The sequence below is a fragment of the Apis florea genome, unplaced genomic scaffold, assembly GCF_048593485.1.
Source record: "Apis florea isolate Af1SG1 unplaced genomic scaffold, ASM4859348v1 contig_2350_pilon, whole genome shotgun sequence".
In the NCBI taxonomy this organism is placed as follows: Eukaryota; Metazoa; Arthropoda; class Insecta; order Hymenoptera; family Apidae; genus Apis; species Apis florea.
The window spans coordinates 2564913-2583066 of record NW_028256565.1 but is presented as its reverse complement, the minus strand read 5'-3'; the positions used below and the strand labels follow the sequence as shown (position 1 = coordinate 2583066).

The window sequence follows — 18154 nt, the reverse complement described above, 5'->3', positions numbered from 1 at the left end:
ATTTGGATTAAGTAGGAATTTAATAAATTTTATATTATTTGAATTGTATGAAGGTTAGATGAGTGCTGGAAGTCATAAACTGAGAACCGGATTCTCCATATTTGATGTTTGCTTTTCTTAACTGAGAGGAGTAAATTGATCAACTATAACATATTTTATCGTAATTTAAATTTAAAATTGTTATAAATTTTGAGTGTAATTTGTGTAACAATCTGCAGAATTAATATATATTAAACATGGATGATTTAGGTAAGTAAAATGAATTTTAAATGTTTAATTAATAAGATAACCTCAAATTTAATCAAAATCAATCCTACTGTCAGAAATATTTGCGTTAAATATTATAAAGATATTTATTGGATATTATTATTTAATTATATGGATTTCGATTTTTGAATTTAAACTTTATTTTTTTATCTTAAAAAATTTAAATATAATTTATTTTTTTTTTATTTAAAATTTTCCGAACATATGATTATATATATATATGTATATATATATATATATATATATAATATTAATAAAAAGTTCTGAAAAAAATCATAAATTCAACCTAAAAAAAAATATTCTAATTTGTTTTGCTTTTTTTATTATTTATATGAGTATAAAAAGTGTAAAAACAAATACTATATTATTAAAATTTTATTATATACAATTCTATCACCTAGATTTGTTTAGTTAAAAATCTAGATGGCATGAAATGAACTAATGTTGTGAAAATCAAAAGAAGTGAAGTTCGTAATTATTATTTATTTTCAATGATAATTTTTTGTTGCATCATTGTTAAATCTCATACTAATTCATTCTTTCAGTGAAAGTTTAATTAAAACTCTTTTTATAATATAAATTCATTTTTTTTAACATATTAGTTATTATTCTTATAATTAATGCAAATTATATGTTTTTTATAATTGTATATATTTATTGAAATTATATATTCTTATATTATATATTATATATTCATGTTTTCAAATTCAAAATTTAATTTTTATAAATTCATATATATTTTCTAATAAAATTAGAATTTTTAAATATTTTTATATTTAAAGTGATAAAAAATTTATAAATATATAGATAAAAAAAATTTTAAAATAGTTTTAAAAATTTTTAAAATGTCCCACGTGATACGTTTTCTCCGGAAGAGACATCTCAAAATCTATATAACAACGCAAGAGTGCTTTAAGTGTCGTGCCAACAATTCTATGTATTTTTAGTGTATTTCACGGCACTGCTGTCTTTTTGTTATATCGTTGTGAAGAGAGGACGAATACTGTCTAAAATATACTTGTATATTTGAACTTTTTATTTTCATTTTTATTTTTTTATATTTATTTATTTTTTTTTTTCATTAATTTCGTTTAATTTAGTTTATTCACATGGAATCAATATTTTGGTTATAATTTCATTTTATTACTAACAGTGACAATTCATATAATATAAAAAATAATAAAAAACACGGCATTGACTCGCTTAACTTTTTACATTGTATAAAACGTGTGTGTAAATTTTCATTATATTTAAATAAATTATATTCAAATAAAATAATAGAAAATATAAATAAAGAATAATCGGTCGATTATAATTATTACTCTATTAATCTTATTTCTTTTTTTCTTTTAAATCTAATAGACTATTTATTTATATAGTTATTCACGTGTTTGTACATATAAAATTCACAGACGACATTCAACAAGTGGTCGTTTGATATGTGTATCATCCCCACCATTAATTGATCGTCTACATAGCTCAGTCATTCGCGATAGACAGTGAAGAGAAGCATTATCGCGGTAAAAGTGCTATATAATAACATATATGTTTATATGTAATGATTCTGTATGAATCTATATAAAAATAATACATAAATATAAGTGTGATTATATATTTAAGTGTTAAGTAAAAAAAAATGGCTATGGATCGAACAATGTATGGAAAAGTAGAACCAAGTGCTATCTATCAGCCCTATAAAATCACCATCAAAAAAGGTTCACCACCAGGATGTGAGTCGATAATTTTTTTTGTATTTAATCCTTTTTTGTATTTTTTAAAGATTAGCATGATTTTAATCTTTTATTGCATAAATTTAAAATAAAGAAAAATATGTAAATTAGAGTAAGAAAATGTTTCTAATGATCACGAATACATTTATATGTACATATACGTGCATTTTTTTATATAAATGAACTAATGATCCTAATTATTAATCAAAATTATTCTCGATATGCTTCTTTTTTTAATTAATATTGAGTCATTATTATATTCATTTAAAATCTGTATTTGTGTCAGTTTGCGTTCACGCAACTCTGCGTGATAACATAATGTGAACTTTTAAATTAGCTCAATTGTTTCTGACAGTATTTTTTTGTCGGTTTATAGAGCACATAGGTTTGGAAAGGAACAAATTAATTATGAAATTTTAAAATGGTTTTACAAAAATATATGATTATGATATATTATTAAATTTAATAATCATTTAATATAATTAATTTAATATATTATAATATATTATATATATTTTTACAAATATTTTATTAAATGTATAATAAAGTAATTATTAAGTAATTTTATATATTTATATAATTTTTATTTTTTATTAAAAAAAATTTTTTAATTAAAAACCTTAAATAATTTAAAATATTTTTTTAATTATTGATAGAAATGAATTTTTGACATATAGTCAAAGATTAATACATAATAATTTCCAAAATTTTTTTATAATTTAGTATAACTGTATAATTACCTATTTTTGCATCTAAAATAATTACTATTTGAAAAAAAATTTTAAGAAATCTTTAAAAACTAAAGAATATATTTAAATTAATATTATTGTATTACAGAATATGTGAATTTAAATTATTTTTGAAGTATACATTTGATTCTGTCTAAAGAGATGACTCATGATGTGCAACAGATCACATCATTTTTTTTGGAATACCTTTCACCTACAATGTGGGTCGCCTTGACACTAAATTCTCAAATATTTGTTGAAGTCATTATTTACAATACTTTTATGGAAATCTTTAAACAAATCTAAGATAGTTAATTTCTTTTTATTCCAAACAAGTTTGAATTATAAATGTCAATTCCCCGTGTGGCGCCATCTATTCGTTCATATTGGAATTAACAAATTGCTGTATCGATATAAGAAATTGATATTATTAATAGCATTATTATTATTATATAAATTAATAAATTATCAGTTTCTCTACATTTCAATTGTTAAGTGATGTATGCATATGTATGTAATTTAAGAATTTTTTTTTATTAAATAATTTAATAATTTATTCTATATGAATTTTATTATATATTGTGATATATTTTATTATATATAGTGATATACACTCCTACTTCAAATTACAAAGATTTAACTATTGAAAGCCTTTTTTTAGAGATGCAGGAAATCGTTCTCATTTATTAATCGTGCATATTATTGCATGAGAGATCCAGTATATGCGTAGGCATCCTTCTTTGAATGAATCTTGCCTTGATCTATACATATCCATATCAGGTATGACAGTGTGTGATTTAACTTCCTACGTTTGCAACTGATATATATTTAAAAATATATATTTGTGTAGGATAAGTCATTTCATTCATAAAAAGTATAATATTTTTTTTAAATTACGATTAAATTTTATAAAATTGATTAAATGATATTTCTTTTTGTAAATAAAATTCAAAACAAGAGAAAATCGTGTTAAAATGATAGTTATTTTTGAGATGTTTGTCGTCAGGAATCTAGTTGTAAACATTTCTGTTATAACGCGTGTTAACCAAGATGCGCAACAGAGATGATGAACAAGGTTAAGAGGAGGGAGAGAAGAGAACAGGGACAAATGAAGAAGGAGATGGGTTCACGTAACACAGATTCTGTAAATGCAAACTGAGAAACACGTGCTGTCAGTTCTACCTGATCTCGCAGTACATACGTGCCTTCTAGCAATCATTTCTTCGCGTGCCATTACCTTGCACATGAAAACAAATTTCAAGCGGTAATTGAAATAATTTCATTTTTTTATTTTTATATATTTTTATAGTTATAATTGTGATATGATTTCCTTTTTTCTTGAAGTATCAAATTATTATTATTATTAAATGATATAAGAAATATTATTTTTGATGTTTGATTTTATACAAAGCTTTTACAAAGAAATTGGCAATGGAAAAAGTTTATTTTATTATTATTTTTTTTTTTGACCAAATTACGATCTTGTAATTGTTATTATTCCTTCAAGTATATTTTTCTTTGTATAATAATTAAGCTTGAATAGATTTCGAATTGATTAAAAGAGTTTACTACATCCATACAAATTTTATTATATTTTCTTTTTATATTTCGCAAATATATTAAATTCTATTTAAACTTAACATTACTATAGTTGATGATATTTCGTTGAAAATATGAACAATATTATGAGACTTGAATCGCCGATTACTCCGGCTCGTTTGACAACAATTCAAAAACATGCTTGTTGGGAACAATATATAAGTAAGTAATTATGGAATTAGTGGGAATATAAATTAATAACAATAATCACTAACTATCTATAGAAATCAATATGTGTAAATTATAATTAAATTGAATTTTAAATATAATATAATAACTTATTTTTTCGAGAAGAATGTTTTATTTTACTTAATAATCGTTTAATTAATAAAAATAAATTAACGACAATTCGCAATAATATATTCAAAAAGTAATAAAAAAACTTAAAAGAAATATTTCATTTTATATTAGATATGTAAAAATGCATAATGAAAAATTAATCTAAATTAACCATATGATTCAGAAGTATAAAATAGATTCACAGAAGTTCAGTAGGCTTTTTGCCAACGACAAATTTCATTCAAGCTTGTTATTATATTAATTCAAAATCGTTCTAACTTAAATTTGAAATCAATAATTTCATTATCGATTAGATGAAAAAATTGCTGAAATAATAATATTAATAATTTTGCTTCATATTATATAAAAATTTTTTATCTTTTCTCTAATAATCTACTTTATCGACAAAACAGATTGATTATAAGTATATGTACTTACATATATAATTCGCATTTTATATATATTTTACTGGCGTTTTCAAACTTTCAAATTATGATATTTAACGAATATCTAATATCAAATTCAAAGAATGTTTTAATTTTTGTGAAAAAATATAACTATCTAATTCAAGTTTTATTCGTGAATTCAGTGAATGAATCATTTCTTCATACTACCGGCTAGGCTGCTTTTCCTTCGTCTCGAAGTAACCTCGGATTTCTACTTCCCGTGTGTGAGAATACTCCCTCCATCTCCTGTTCTTTCTCCTTCTCCAGGCCGGTTTGCCTCCTCCAGGTTTCTATTCTCCGGCTTCGAAGCCGGTCGCTTTACCGAGAACTTGATTGACAATCAGTACTGCTTTGTCAATCGTCATAAGTCGCGTGCACAAAATCTTGCCAATATCTCAATAAACACGTGACAGATGGTTCACTCGTAATTTTTCATTGTCGCAGAAAAGATATAAAACAGAGACAAATAGATAAAAAGAAATGCATTATTTATATTCCACGCAATTATAAAAAAAAGATAAATGGATATGAAATATTTACATTCAGACGTTCCTTGAAAATTCCGTGCAGTCTGCAAATATTATCAGTGTGTTTAATCATTCTTACGACGATCATTTTGATCTTTTTTTCCGATTTGCAAATAATTTTAAAAATTGTGAATTGAAGTGTAAAATACGATTTCGTGAATATTTATATATTGCTTTCAATTCGACCGGAAATTCGTGGTAAAGTTCGACGTTCTCGGAACAGTGGGTGTGTCGCGGTTTGTCTCGCGATGGAAGCAGGATGCGAGTCGAAGGCTGGTGCCGATAATCTTTATGAACCTTACAATACTGAAAAAACGGAAACGAATTTTCTGAGTCTTGGTAAATGATAGATTTTTTATTTTTAATTGTTCGTAATAGGATTAAATAGAGGATCAACTTGAATGCTTATCTCAAAGGTTTACTTATTAAACAATGCTCACGTCAGCGTTCTTTTTTTTCTCATTATTTTGCCGTGAGGTTGAAAGTAGCTTATGCTTATAACATAAATGTTTTTATATTAATTATTAGTAATCATTTGAAATTATTTTATTTTTTATAAAAAGAAAAATATTTATAAAGATATTAGTCATGGAATCTAAAAAAACTGAGAATAAATAAATCGCATTAATTCAATAAATTATTCGATAATTTGATTCTCAGCCTAAATTTACATTCATTTGATATTAGCAATCCTTGTAAATTATTTCAATGAAAACGTAATATATTTATCAGTATTATCGATATCATTTATATTTACATTTATATACATACATATAGCCATAAATATAAATAAGAAAAATTTATATAAACTTGACAATATTTAACAATATTTAAAAAGATATTTAAAAAGCTATGTAATAAAAATAAGAATAAAAAATAAAGTATTTAAATAATATTTATTATGCAAAAACATTCAATTTATTTTATTCTTACAAAGAAATAATTATAAATTTCATTAAATTCAAATCATTAAGAAAAATATTTCTGAATATTCTTCATCGTGATAATTTAATGATTTCAGATGCATTGCTGGCAGATCTTCAGAACACAGTATCATCGGAAGGAAATCATGTCGGTAGTAATGCGACTCCTGGTTACGGATCACTGAACGGCGCACGAACTACCGCCTATAGATCCTACGATAATCGAACTTCTCCTCTTCCGCCACAATCGGTATGTAAATTTTTTTGCAATATATTATCCATCATATCATCATTGATAAGATAAAAAATTTTTTATCTTATCAATGATAAGTCAATGGTTTAATAATTAATATTATTAAATATAAAAACCAATTATATATCATTCGCAGAATAAATATTGTATATAGTACGTTCAACATATAAAAACAATCATCATTATAATAATATAATAATCATAAATCATAAATTTAATTCATCATTGATAAATTTTGCGGATTAACTTTTATACATATCGATATCATTGTTTTATCTACATGATCAGAAACTCGATTGATTTAGTTACAATTTTAGTTACAATTTTCTGAGACAGATGGCGGGAATGAAATGTTTCACTTATTGTGCTATTTTTGCGATTTCATTTTAAAATTTGCGATGACCTTCTCTCAGTTTTTCATTTTCAAACGATTACTATGAAAATTTTGCTAAAAAATGATAGTGTTAATTTTGTGTGAAAATAATCAAGATTTTATAAAAATCCATTCAATTGAACAAATTATATACAATTAATTGTTCGTATTTTTCAAATTTATTTAAGCCAACTTTATAATATGATCGTTCCTATAATGTATTTTTAGATGTGGCCATGGAAACGGCGCCACTCGACATATTGTTAGAAGTTGTTTAACATGAGTGGTTTCACGTCACACTTTGAAAATAAATCGAAACAGTGACGGAATTTTTTCTAATTTCAAAAGAAATTTAATTATTAAAACTTAATTTAAATTAACAAACGAGCAATTGTATGAAAGGGTATTCTATTATTCCAGAAATAAAAGATTAAGAGATTGTAGTTGTTGTTAAAAAATTGTAGAATTTAAATAAGAAATTGATTAAAATTAGAATCAATTATCTCTCGACGAGCGTAAAAACCGATAGCGTAAAAACTCGAGCGATAAATCTGTAAATAAGAATGTATTTTGAAAAATTAATTTAAATCATATTTTCAATCTTTCATTTAATTCTACGACCATTTAGCTATGAAAATTACCCAACGATCAAATAACTGATCCGCAATTTCATGGTTAATCGACTCTGAAATATGTTTCTTGATGAATCACATCGGATTCTACATCTCGACCATTACCATTCAAAATTATTAATGGATTGCATTCGATCAGGAAATTCGATCGATCTCGCAGGAAATTGACCAATTACCTCTACCATCACATTTATTATAAATTGATTCATTTCCAAATCGACACAATCAAAATCAAAATAAAAAAAATTCTAAAAAGTCGAAAAATTAAAACAAAATAAATTCAAATAAAAAAAAGAAGAAGAAATATAATAAAAAGATAAAAATATATTTTTCGAAGTGACTAAAATACATATAATAAGATGTACATTGTAACAGAATTTGTAGACTTGGACGTTTATCGATCTTTTCCGTGGAATAGACATTACATATCTTGGTAATATTATCGATTGTCCTCTGGTAGGAGCGACGATCCATCAATTATTCAACCTTTCGACGTTTGAGTTGGCTGCAAGTTTCCCTATTCGCGTGCAACGCGGTTCCCATCGCGCCAACTGCATAGCATTCAATTGCCAAATCCGTTTTTTGCTATAAAGTATTACAACTTTATCCGAGATTTAATTAGTTTCATCGTCATGTTCGTTGACCGTTTTGATTATTTCTTTATTGCATAACACACAATTGTTTCACAAGATTTTTGAAGTCATCGTTTATGATTTATATGATTTTTACTAGAATTTAAAAGTTAAAAAATATTCTAAATATAAAATATTATAAATATTCTATTATAAATAACATTTAACATCTTTAAAAATATAATTATATTTAAAAAAGAAACAAAAAAAACTCTATTTTATTTCATCATTTCTAATCATGTTGTTGAACGTTTTATATATAACGAAATACGACATTCACGCTTTATAGATTCTTCCTGGACATTGCAATAAACATATTCGATATCTTTTCAAACTTCAGTTTATTAATAGATTTTATAGTACTATAAAAATTATCTTCCACTCGACATCTGTTATGAAAAAAATAATGAAAATAAATCGAAAAAAAAACGACTTCTATAATAATAATAAATTCTTGGAAATAATAAAAACGTGTATACATCATTTTAATTTACATATATCTTTATGCAAATATAATGCTTTTCCTTGATTTTGCTAAACATCACTTGTATGATGTAAATCATAAACCGCGTGATACATATTCTTCTTGGATGTGGCGAAATTCTAGCATGACGTAGATTGGCTTTCTCAGACTTAGTTTTAAGCCACGATAAACGAAAAGTTGGCGGAAACTTGTCAAATCGCGGACTATTTTCCTTCGATTCGAATTTAGCACGAAGTAAAAACGAACGATTACGTATTCGCGCGAGTTACAATGTGATTTTCGAAGGCGTTCTGTAAATCGAACTTACTTAAGACATAGTCGATTCTCGAACGATATGTTGCGATATTTTCAATGAAAACGTTCGATTTCCAGCGTTATCTTCACATCGTTTCTTTTGATAATTGATTATTCTCAACTCTATATAAGTTGAATTTCTTATAGAAAACATGAAATCTCGTAGATTCTTATTCGACTTATTTTTACAAGTTGGATAAATTTTTTTTTAATTTATTAAGTTTCATATGTCACTGTAAATCGTGTCGGTTTATAAGCTCGTGTTTATTTTTTGATCGACCAACCTTGACGAAAACTCTTACAGGCTGCGATTCGATATTCGAGGAAACCAGTCGAAGAGATTTTAACCAGGGTTCTGCAGGATTCTCGACGTACCGCGACATGTTTTCTTCATCGGTGGTTTGCTATGGATATTTTTGGAATGACAACTCACCGACCTAACCTAGTTTCCATCAGGACGTCCACTAACATCGTTTCATGTCATTTTATCGTGGAAATATGAAAAAAAAAAATGTTACGGCTGAATCGATAGAATAAACATATGTTTCCTTTCATCTATCTACTATATCTAGTTTAGAGAAGAAATCAAATTGAAATAATGTTTATTCGATTTTGATCCATTATCGGTTAGATCGGCGGAACAAATTTGAAGCGATTCTCTCATTCGAGAATTTTGCAACAAACGAGAAATTTTGGTCTGTTTGGCGAGCAAGTTTCTATTAAAAGTATATGACGCCTTGTCCTCCGTATGTCCACCTAATTGATAATGTATTTACAAATTCTGCATTCTAGCATCTAATGACATCATGTTTTGAAATAATATTAAATATAATTCTTCTGCGGGAATTTGGCAGATTTACTTCACTTTTTTCTCTCGTTCTTTAACAAATAAGTGATCATAAACGTCAATGAATTTTTTGTCTCTCCCCCCCCCCCCACTTATTCACTTATTAAGATTAATTATTAAGATTAAGATCGATCGAATGAACGAATGTTAAATTATTTAAAATTATATTAATAATTATCATTTTGCAAATAATAATTTTAAAAAATATTCGTTAAAAATTGGAAAGATTGTCATTAAGTTAAGAATCTATAATAAATCGAAGATAGATCAATAGGAAATAATTGTTACAGCCAACTTATCAGAATCGCGAAGCTATCGAGGAGAGCATCGCGAAAAGTAGCGGAGGAGGAAAAATGCCTTCTTTAAACAACAATCTCTCGGAGTTAGACACGTTGCTCCAAGATTTAAGCAACGCCCATTACAATGCTCATTATCAGGAAAGAGGTTAGCATTTTATTTTTGTATGTTTTATTTAAACTTTTGTTTAGAGATATTACGATTGAAATATCGATTACCATAGAAAATCGTATTTCCTCGAGTGGAATGAATGGAGACTCTAGTCCAATGCTTCGTTCTCCAAGTAGCATGTCAGCCTCGAGACCTACCGTCGATTCATTGCTCGAGGAGTTGAGTACTGCGGTACCAAACGGGTAAACTTTCTCATTTTTGAAAAAATTAAAAAATTTGATGTTCATAATGCTTTGATATCGAGTCGAATCTAACGCAATTTCTTTCATCAGAGATTATCCTTCCGATGGAAGAGTGAAAGTTACCATACAGGAAACGTCGACGGAAATCCAGCCCGTGTATGACGGTTATCCTTCTAGGCAACACGGATCGTTAAATCGTGGCGAAGTCCAGAGAAGTTATAGCAATGGTCACACTGCCAGTAACGCTACCAAGGAACTCGATGATTTAATGGCTTCTCTATCCGAATTTAAGGTATGTGTCAATCATGAAATTTGTCACTTTATATTCTCTTTATCGTTTTCAATACGTTTTCATTTGTCATTTGGAAACATAGTTATAATGAAATTGCATAATTACTGGACTTCTCAATAGCGGTTGCAATAATTGTTTTTATAATATTTGTTTATTATTAAAATCATTATAGAATGAGAAAACAGTGCTGTTAAAACTATCTCTGCCCATTCTTGGCTCCCTAGGTTACCAAAATAACTTCCATTCCACCATCTACCACTAGTCAACCATCTACTCCTCATCTCTCTTTCTCTCTCTCCTTCGTCCGTTTCCTTTTCTTCGTCTTCACTGATTTTCTGTAGTAGGGGAGTGAAAATATAGAAGGTGGGGATTATAGTGATCCGCGAAATCTCTCAAAGCTTTCAGCCAGTCTGTAAGCTCATCTCTGCCAATCGACATCTCTTGCGGGTCCTTAAAATTTTTCAATCTTATCTTGAAATATCTTGACATTCCAATTTTAGTAGCTAGTTTTTCGTAATCCTAACTTTGTCGTCGATTTTTTTTTTTTTTTTTAACTTTCAAGAAACTTATTCGCTTTCCATATTTGCTTTTCATCTTTGCTTGATTCTAAAACATTCTAAAACATTCCATTTCTATGTACGCACGCTGATTATTTTTACCATACATTGTACATTTACAGATCAATAGTAGTTCCCATCAACATCAAACAGTGACTGATTCTCCATACGCTAAACCGAACAAAGCGACCAAGAGTTCACAAAGCCCGTTGCCATCCGAGGGCACGCAAACTAGAATTCACATCACCGAAACTCACACCACTCATCACTACCAACAGCAACACGGAGAACCTTATCCACCACAGCCAGCGACTCAGACCAAACAGAATCAATTGGATTCTATGCTAGGAAATCTTCAAGCCGATATGAGTCGTCAAGGAGTGAACACTACACAAAAAGGATGCTGCAGCGCTTGCGAAAAACCTATCGTGGGACAAGTAAATGAAACTAAATCATCTTGGATTTCCCTCGATATATCGACTTTTCTCAGACGATAAAATTAAATGTGCCTTTACATTACAGGTGATCACTGCTCTAGGAAAAACTTGGCATCCAGAACATTTCACATGCACGCACTGCAATCAGGAACTGGGCACACGAAATTTCTTTGAAAGAGAGGGACATCCGTATTGCGAACCTGATTATCACAATCTTTTTTCTCCACGTTGCGCCTACTGTAATGGCCCCATTCTAGACGTAAGACGTCTAACAAAGTCACGCGCGATGTTTCGATCGATATCTGGAGTTGCATCATGTTTTCGATCTTCTCGTATTCTCTTATTTTCAGAAATGTGTAACCGCTTTGGAAAAAACTTGGCATACGGAACACTTCTTTTGCGCTCAGTGTGGCAAACAATTTGGGGAAGAGGGATTCCACGAGCGGGACGGAAAGCCGTACTGCCGTGAGGATTACTTCGATATGTTCGCTCCGAAATGCGGTGGATGTAATCGTGCTATTATGGAAAATTACATATCCGCCTTAAACAGTCAATGGCATCCAGACTGTTTCGTTTGCAGGGTAGGTTGTGCATTCGTCAATGTTCACACCTAACAAATATTTTTGATTTCCAGCGACGTTTCAGGATTATAACAAAATATCGATGCGATTGTTTAGCAATTCGGTAGCTTTAAAATATACAACTTGTAGGATTGCAAGAAGCCAGTTTCTGGAAAGTCGTTTTATGCGATGGAGGGCAAACCTGTTTGCCCTAAATGCGTTGGTGTCGATGATGATGAAGAGGAAGAAGAAGAAGCATAAGCAATGCTTCGATTTCTTATGTAAAAAATCCTATTGTTCCTTCTTTATGCTGTCAGGCTGCAAAAATGTATAAACCTGACTTTCCCCATATTTTTTCAACAGGTGATTTAGGTAATCCACGAAGGAAGAATGTGCTGATTTAATTTCATCGTCGTCATATCTATCTTTCTCAAAATTACTCATTTACGTATATGAATACACATACACATACGCACACGCACACACACACATATATGGTATAATACACATTATAAACAATTAAGATATTGTTAAGGAATATAATATTATTCTATGGAAAATTATTCAATGCAGTCAGAATTGATTTTTGTTGTCGAACTACGTTTTTTAGATAGATAAACATTTATTAACAATCGTTATACTAATATCAATTGCTAGTATTGTATGCAAAATAAAAATAAATTAGGAAAAAAAAACGAAAAAACATACACAATACAAGAGTTAACTCGAAACTCTGACTCTGACGCTGCCGCTTTCCACGTGTCTTCATCGAAGGCAAGTGTGATCGAATGCCGGCATTCTATATTATCTAATCGTAATGTTGTTATGAATTACGATCTGTATTGTTCGTATATTTAACTCTTCTATGTTTATATATACGCAGCACACAACAGATGCGTATGTAACTTATATTTATCTACTTGAAACGCCCCTCTGTGTTATGGTGAAATCGTTCTAGACTCATTCATAAATGAATGAACAGCGTTAGTGCATTAATGTGTATTATTGCATTCTATATATTAATTTTTTTATAATCATGTTCAATAATTTTTTTTTTTTCATAAATATTTCTAATTAATATAGCTATTTTTTTTTTTATATCCGTAGGATTGTAGACAAAAATTCCAAGGTGGCTCATTTTTTGATCACGAAGGTTTACCTTATTGCGAAACTCATTATCATGCTAAGAGAGGATCCCTTTGTGCAGGATGTCATAAACCAATTACAGGTCTTTGAACTTTCATTTTTATGAAACTCAAACTTTTATATTGCTAATTGTTAATAGAATTAAATTATTAAATAAACGTTCTTCTTTCAGGTCGTTGTATAACCGCTATGTTTCGGAAATTTCATCCCGAACATTTCGTATGTGCGTTTTGTTTAAAACAATTGAACAAAGGTACTTTTAAAGAACAAAATGACAAACCATACTGTCATGGATGTTTCGATAAGTTATTCGGTTAAAATTTATCATAAAATATTCATATTTGTAACATAAAGACGAACAAGCTATTCTGCTTGGCATTACATATTTATAGACTGCTCATGTATGTCTATACCGCATAGAATATGTAATCGCTTTAATCGTTATGCAGAAATACGTATTTCACGATTTAATCCAAGGCAGCCTTTGAAAATTTTTATAAATCTCAACATGCAAATGGTGCAACAATTTAATTATATGTCATGTATTGTTATGTATTCTTATCATAAGAATAAGGTAATAGAATAACTGTAGTCCTTTGTATCTTCGATCGTCCGGAGTATGGAACATGTTGCTAATATTTTTATGTATATTTTATATTACGTATTTCGAATTGACTGTACAATCAAAGAATTATTAAAGGGTGCTAATTATTAGCTTATTTTTATTAATAACATATTCGTTGATATATATTCAAGAAAAAAAAATTATTCGAAAGAAAAATATTTATGTGAAATTGGACTTACTAAATGGATGTTACTAAACATTCGCTGTTTTTTTTGGTAGGTTTGATATGCAAGTTTGAAAAATATTTATATTTACAATTGAAATATTTACAACTATATAGTTAAGATCATTAATATTTATCGAGTTTCTACTGAATATTCGCAAGAAACATATAATTATAAATCTACTAAAACGAATTAATCAAAAACAAAATACTTGATAAATACATAATGTAAAACAGTAAAAATATGAGTTAAAAAATTAATAATGCATTTTGTTTTTTGATCATTTATTATTTCCTAGTTATATTTGTAAATACTAAAAAATAATAATGATTAATAATGATAAAATAAAAATAAACTAAAAGTTTTTTAAATTCATTTATTGTTTATTTGGCATACTGTTGCACAGCATCTATTATTTTTACGATAAACATTTACGAGATTTTATATACATTAGTAATTACTATTTTGTTTAAAAAATTTTTACAACGATATAAATAGTGAATGTTAAATCAAACTTAATATTACAAATACATGTACAAAATAAAAACATGTATAAAAATTATATTTTATATCTGTGCTTTATAAAGTTATTTGTGTCACAATTTCTGTGCTACTTATAATACACTAGTATAAAAAGAACAAATAATTTTTTAGTTATGACAATGATTTCTTCGCAAGTAAAAGTAACGAATATCACAGACATTATATTTTAAATTTTCTTCTTCTGAGAAAACTGTCATGCTAATGTGGGAAATAATTCAGAAAAACTTTCGTGCCAAAGATCCGTCAAAGTAACATTATTTTTTTCGTGCCGTATATCAGAATTCGGAGAACCATGTGATTCATATCCACAATCAGATGCATTAGAATCCAATTTGGAATGTGTATAATTAGTTTCCATTTCTTCTGAATATATACTCGAAGGTGACATAGAATCCGTGTTCGTGTAACATGGAGATAAGTGATTGACATAATAATTCGGTGTTAAATATGTTGAATCTTCGTTTGTGCAAATACTGTCTGTAACTACTTCTTGAACGCATTCTTGAACGCTTACATTGGTTTCATCTCCAGGATAAATAATCATTACAGAATTGGTTGCTTCATCGTAAGTACCATAAATAGTGTCTAAATCATGTGTATCAACTTCTTGTTTTATTTCAATCTCTGATTTTATTGACATGGGTACGCTCGTACTTGTGGTATAAGGTGTACTGGCTGTGCTAGAAACAGGATGCCATGATTGATGTATATTCATGCTTCTACAGGTTCCATTGGTTTCCACATCTTTTGATGTCTGCCCCACCACTCTTTCTGAATAGTGACATTCCTCAATGGTATTTTCCTTGGTTGTTGCCTACACAAGACACAATCATTATATTATTAACAAAAGGAAGACTGAGTTGTACATCAAAAATATGAATTTAGAAACAAATGAAATATTTAATAACATTCAAAAGTTATATTCTAAATTAAAAATTAGTAATTTTAAGTATATTGTAGCAATACTGAATTTTTTTTTTTTTAAATAATTCATTCATTTCTATAGTATAAAGTAATAAAATATTAGATAAAATACAACATAATATAATATAATTATCTAGTCAATTTATAATTGATTATCATCAAAACACTCACTTGTTCATTTGTTCTATGAGGATTTGCTTCCACTTCTGCTGTAACTTCTCGCAAAAGGCTTTCTGCAAGTTTTTCAAGTCGTTCGATATAATCATCTCCTTGGAGTTCACTAAACAATTCTTCAAGAGGAAGTAGATGGTCAGAATCTTCAGAAGAATTGTTGCTCCTGGAGTTAATGTCAGAGTTGATGCCAGCTGTGTTGTTCCACCCTGCTGCAGAGGGTGAGTGGAGGATACTGTAGATCCCAGTGAGGACACAGCACAGCTGACACGACTCTGGCACATGGAACAAACAAAGTCTTCTGTGTTCTTGATTTCTCTTTCTTTCCTCAATCTTTTTGTTTCTGTGATCAGCACTTCATTCTGTGATCTTAACATAGAACATTCCTGTGTCAATAATTCATTTTCTTCTCTTAACCTTCGAACAGTTTCTTCTAATTCATCGAGTTTAGCCTTTTTACGATCCCGAGATGTTTGAGCTGCTACTCTATTTTTTAATTTCCTATAAAATATTTTAATATTTAATTAATATAATATATTCTAATATCTAACATCTAATTTAATATTCATAATAAACTAATATTTGCATCATTTCTTTTGAACATACTTCCTCTGAAGTTTTTCTTCCCATGTCAAATGATCTAGCCGTCGTTTCTTTCCGCGAACACAAACATCTGTTTTGAATGATACACTTTCATCCTGAATTTCTTCGAGTTTAGTGATTTTCTTTGTATCCATATTCGGTTTATTAGTTAACACAGAAGTAGTAAAATTTAATTTCGGCACAGACTTTGGTAATTCGCTTGTTGAAATAATGCCAGGCGCCTTTGATGACAGGCCCTTAGGCAACGTGATTATAACACTTTTCAATACGTTCATAATCAGCCATAAAATATAAATTAATTTACTATTGTCACTTGTCTTAAAATTTCACCACCTTATCTTCCCAAACTTCTTAAGCCACCGACTATCGGAAAGCGACTGATATGAAACATAACACTGTCTATCAGGAGAAAATTCCATATGCGCTTCTAGCTGATGTAACTGTACTGACGAACTGCAGCATTTGACTAGCCAAAGAATATCCTAGAACAAGTTGCATCAGTCTTTGATATGACTGGCTGAAGCTAGGAATGTTACATGTGGTGAATCGTTATTGGTTGCCACATCGTATTTCTTCGCACACTCTTTTACTACTACATAATCAAATAATTACATTTTATTGACGTCATATAGTACACATTTTTTTATATTGCTTTTTCTACTAAGATTATATTCTGCTATTTTTCAAACTTTTTAAAATCTAATTAATGATGACTCATTCGATAAATTTTAACATTATATTTCAAAGTTGTTATATTATTTGAATTTATTATTTCTATATAATGAATATTGTTATATTAAAATTTCATTGTTGCCTATAAAATATTCATTGAAAAATGTCATTTAAATTGATTATATTATATTATATTATATGATATTATGTAAAAAATATAAATGAAATTTTAATCGTGCAATATATATAATATATTCGTAATGGTAAAAAAGAAAAAAAATTATAATTTATCAAAATATATGAAATTTTTATAATTAAATAATTAATATAAAAAGAAATGTAAATTTTGAAATCATTATAATTTTTCATTCAATGCAATGATAACATTTATGAATCATTTTACATGTATATATTATAAACTATTTATTATATTGATAGAAGAAAGATAAAATCATAGACGAATTAAAGGATAAAAAGGGAGAATAAATAATTGGAGAAGTATAAGACAAAAAGAACAAATAGTGGGAAAAGGATAGAGATAGAAAAAAATATGGAAATCAGCGTCATCTCCAGAGTGCCGCAAATGAAATTCATGTAGGTAAAATAAATAAATAAGAAAAAGATAGAGATAGAGAATTGATTATTAATACCATCTCTTGGATACCGAAAACATTTATTTAAATGCAAGATAAAGTAGAACAAAAATCGAGAATTAGCGTCATCTCTTAAATACTTTTAGAAGCACAATTCTTTGAAGAAATGTCTTACTCCAAAGATGGTGTTGATAGTTAATTCT

General features: G+C 28.1%; 2 protein-coding genes and 1 long non-coding RNA gene across 14 annotated transcripts; 1 reads left to right on the top strand and 2 right to left on the bottom strand.

The window, feature by feature from the left end:
• The first annotated feature begins 61 nt into the window (after positions 1 to 61).
• On the top strand, positions 62 to 14705 carry Pax (paxillin). 11 transcript variants are annotated; one of them, XM_086905100.1, is made up of 12 exons: positions 82 to 249; positions 1680 to 1787; positions 1888 to 1997; positions 6598 to 6749; positions 10305 to 10458; positions 10535 to 10664; positions 10755 to 10956; positions 11636 to 11950; positions 12036 to 12209; positions 12301 to 12531; positions 13618 to 13738; positions 13829 to 14705. In XM_086905100.1, the coding sequence occupies exons 3-12, from the start codon at positions 1904 to 1906 to the stop codon at positions 13972 to 13974; spliced, it is 1719 nt and encodes a 572-aa protein (XP_086761226.1). In that variant the 5' UTR covers positions 82 to 249; positions 1680 to 1787; positions 1888 to 1903; the 3' UTR covers positions 13975 to 14705. The 11 variants fall into 11 exon arrangements, with proteins under 11 accessions (XP_012345580.1, XP_086761230.1, XP_086761229.1 ...); XM_012490128.3 differs by lacking the exons at positions 13618 to 13738; positions 13829 to 14705 and adding exons at positions 12661 to 12791; positions 12874 to 13213 and having other exon boundaries at positions 66 to 249; positions 1680 to 1997; XM_012490124.3 differs by lacking the exons at positions 82 to 249; positions 1680 to 1787; positions 1888 to 1997 and adding exons at positions 3870 to 3989; positions 4377 to 4486.
• On the bottom strand, positions 8062 to 9790 carry LOC147658104 (uncharacterized). Its single transcript, XR_015291229.1, has 2 exons — positions 9452 to 9790; positions 8062 to 8342 (listed from the first exon to the last, which is right to left on the bottom strand). It is a non-coding gene; the product is annotated as an uncharacterized LOC147658104 (long non-coding RNA).
• A 102-nt stretch (positions 14706 to 14807) lies between the features above and the next one.
• Positions 14808 to 17288, bottom strand: Xbp1 (X box binding protein 1). Of its 2 annotated transcripts, none has more exons than XM_012490159.3 (3): positions 16690 to 17288; positions 16084 to 16584; positions 14808 to 15802 (listed from the first exon to the last, which is right to left on the bottom strand). In XM_012490159.3, the coding sequence occupies exons 1-3, from the start codon at positions 16959 to 16961 to the stop codon at positions 15700 to 15702; spliced, it is 876 nt and encodes a 291-aa protein (XP_012345613.2). In that variant the 5' UTR covers positions 16962 to 17288; the 3' UTR covers positions 14808 to 15699. The 2 variants fall into 2 exon arrangements, with proteins under 2 accessions (XP_012345613.2, XP_031774112.1); XM_031918252.2 differs by having other exon boundaries at positions 14808 to 15843; positions 16690 to 17188.
• Between the last annotated feature and the right edge of the window lie 866 nt (positions 17289 to 18154).

Excerpts from the sequence above, each read along its gene's own strand:
- Pax (XM_086905106.1), top strand. The coding sequence starts at position 3,874 with ATGCAAACTGAGAAACACGTGCTGTCAGTTCTACCTGATCTCGCAGTA. Across the intron at positions 10,665-10,754 it reads AGTACTGCGGTACCAAACGG|AGATTATCCTTCCGATGGAA; the intron begins GTAAACTTTCTC and ends TTCTTTCATCAG. Across the intron at positions 10,957-11,635 it reads CTTCTCTATCCGAATTTAAG|ATCAATAGTAGTTCCCATCA; the intron begins GTATGTGTCAAT and ends GTACATTTACAG.
- Xbp1 (XM_012490159.3), bottom strand. The coding sequence starts at position 16,961 with ATGAACGTATTGAAAAGTGTTATAATCACGTTGCCTAAGGGCCTGTCA. Across the intron at positions 16,585-16,689 it reads GAAGAAAAACTTCAGAGGAA|GAAATTAAAAAATAGAGTAG; the intron begins GTATGTTCAAAA and ends AATATTTTATAG. Across the intron at positions 15,803-16,083 it reads CTCATAGAACAAATGAACAA|GCAACAACCAAGGAAAATAC; the intron begins GTGAGTGTTTTG and ends TGTCTTGTGTAG.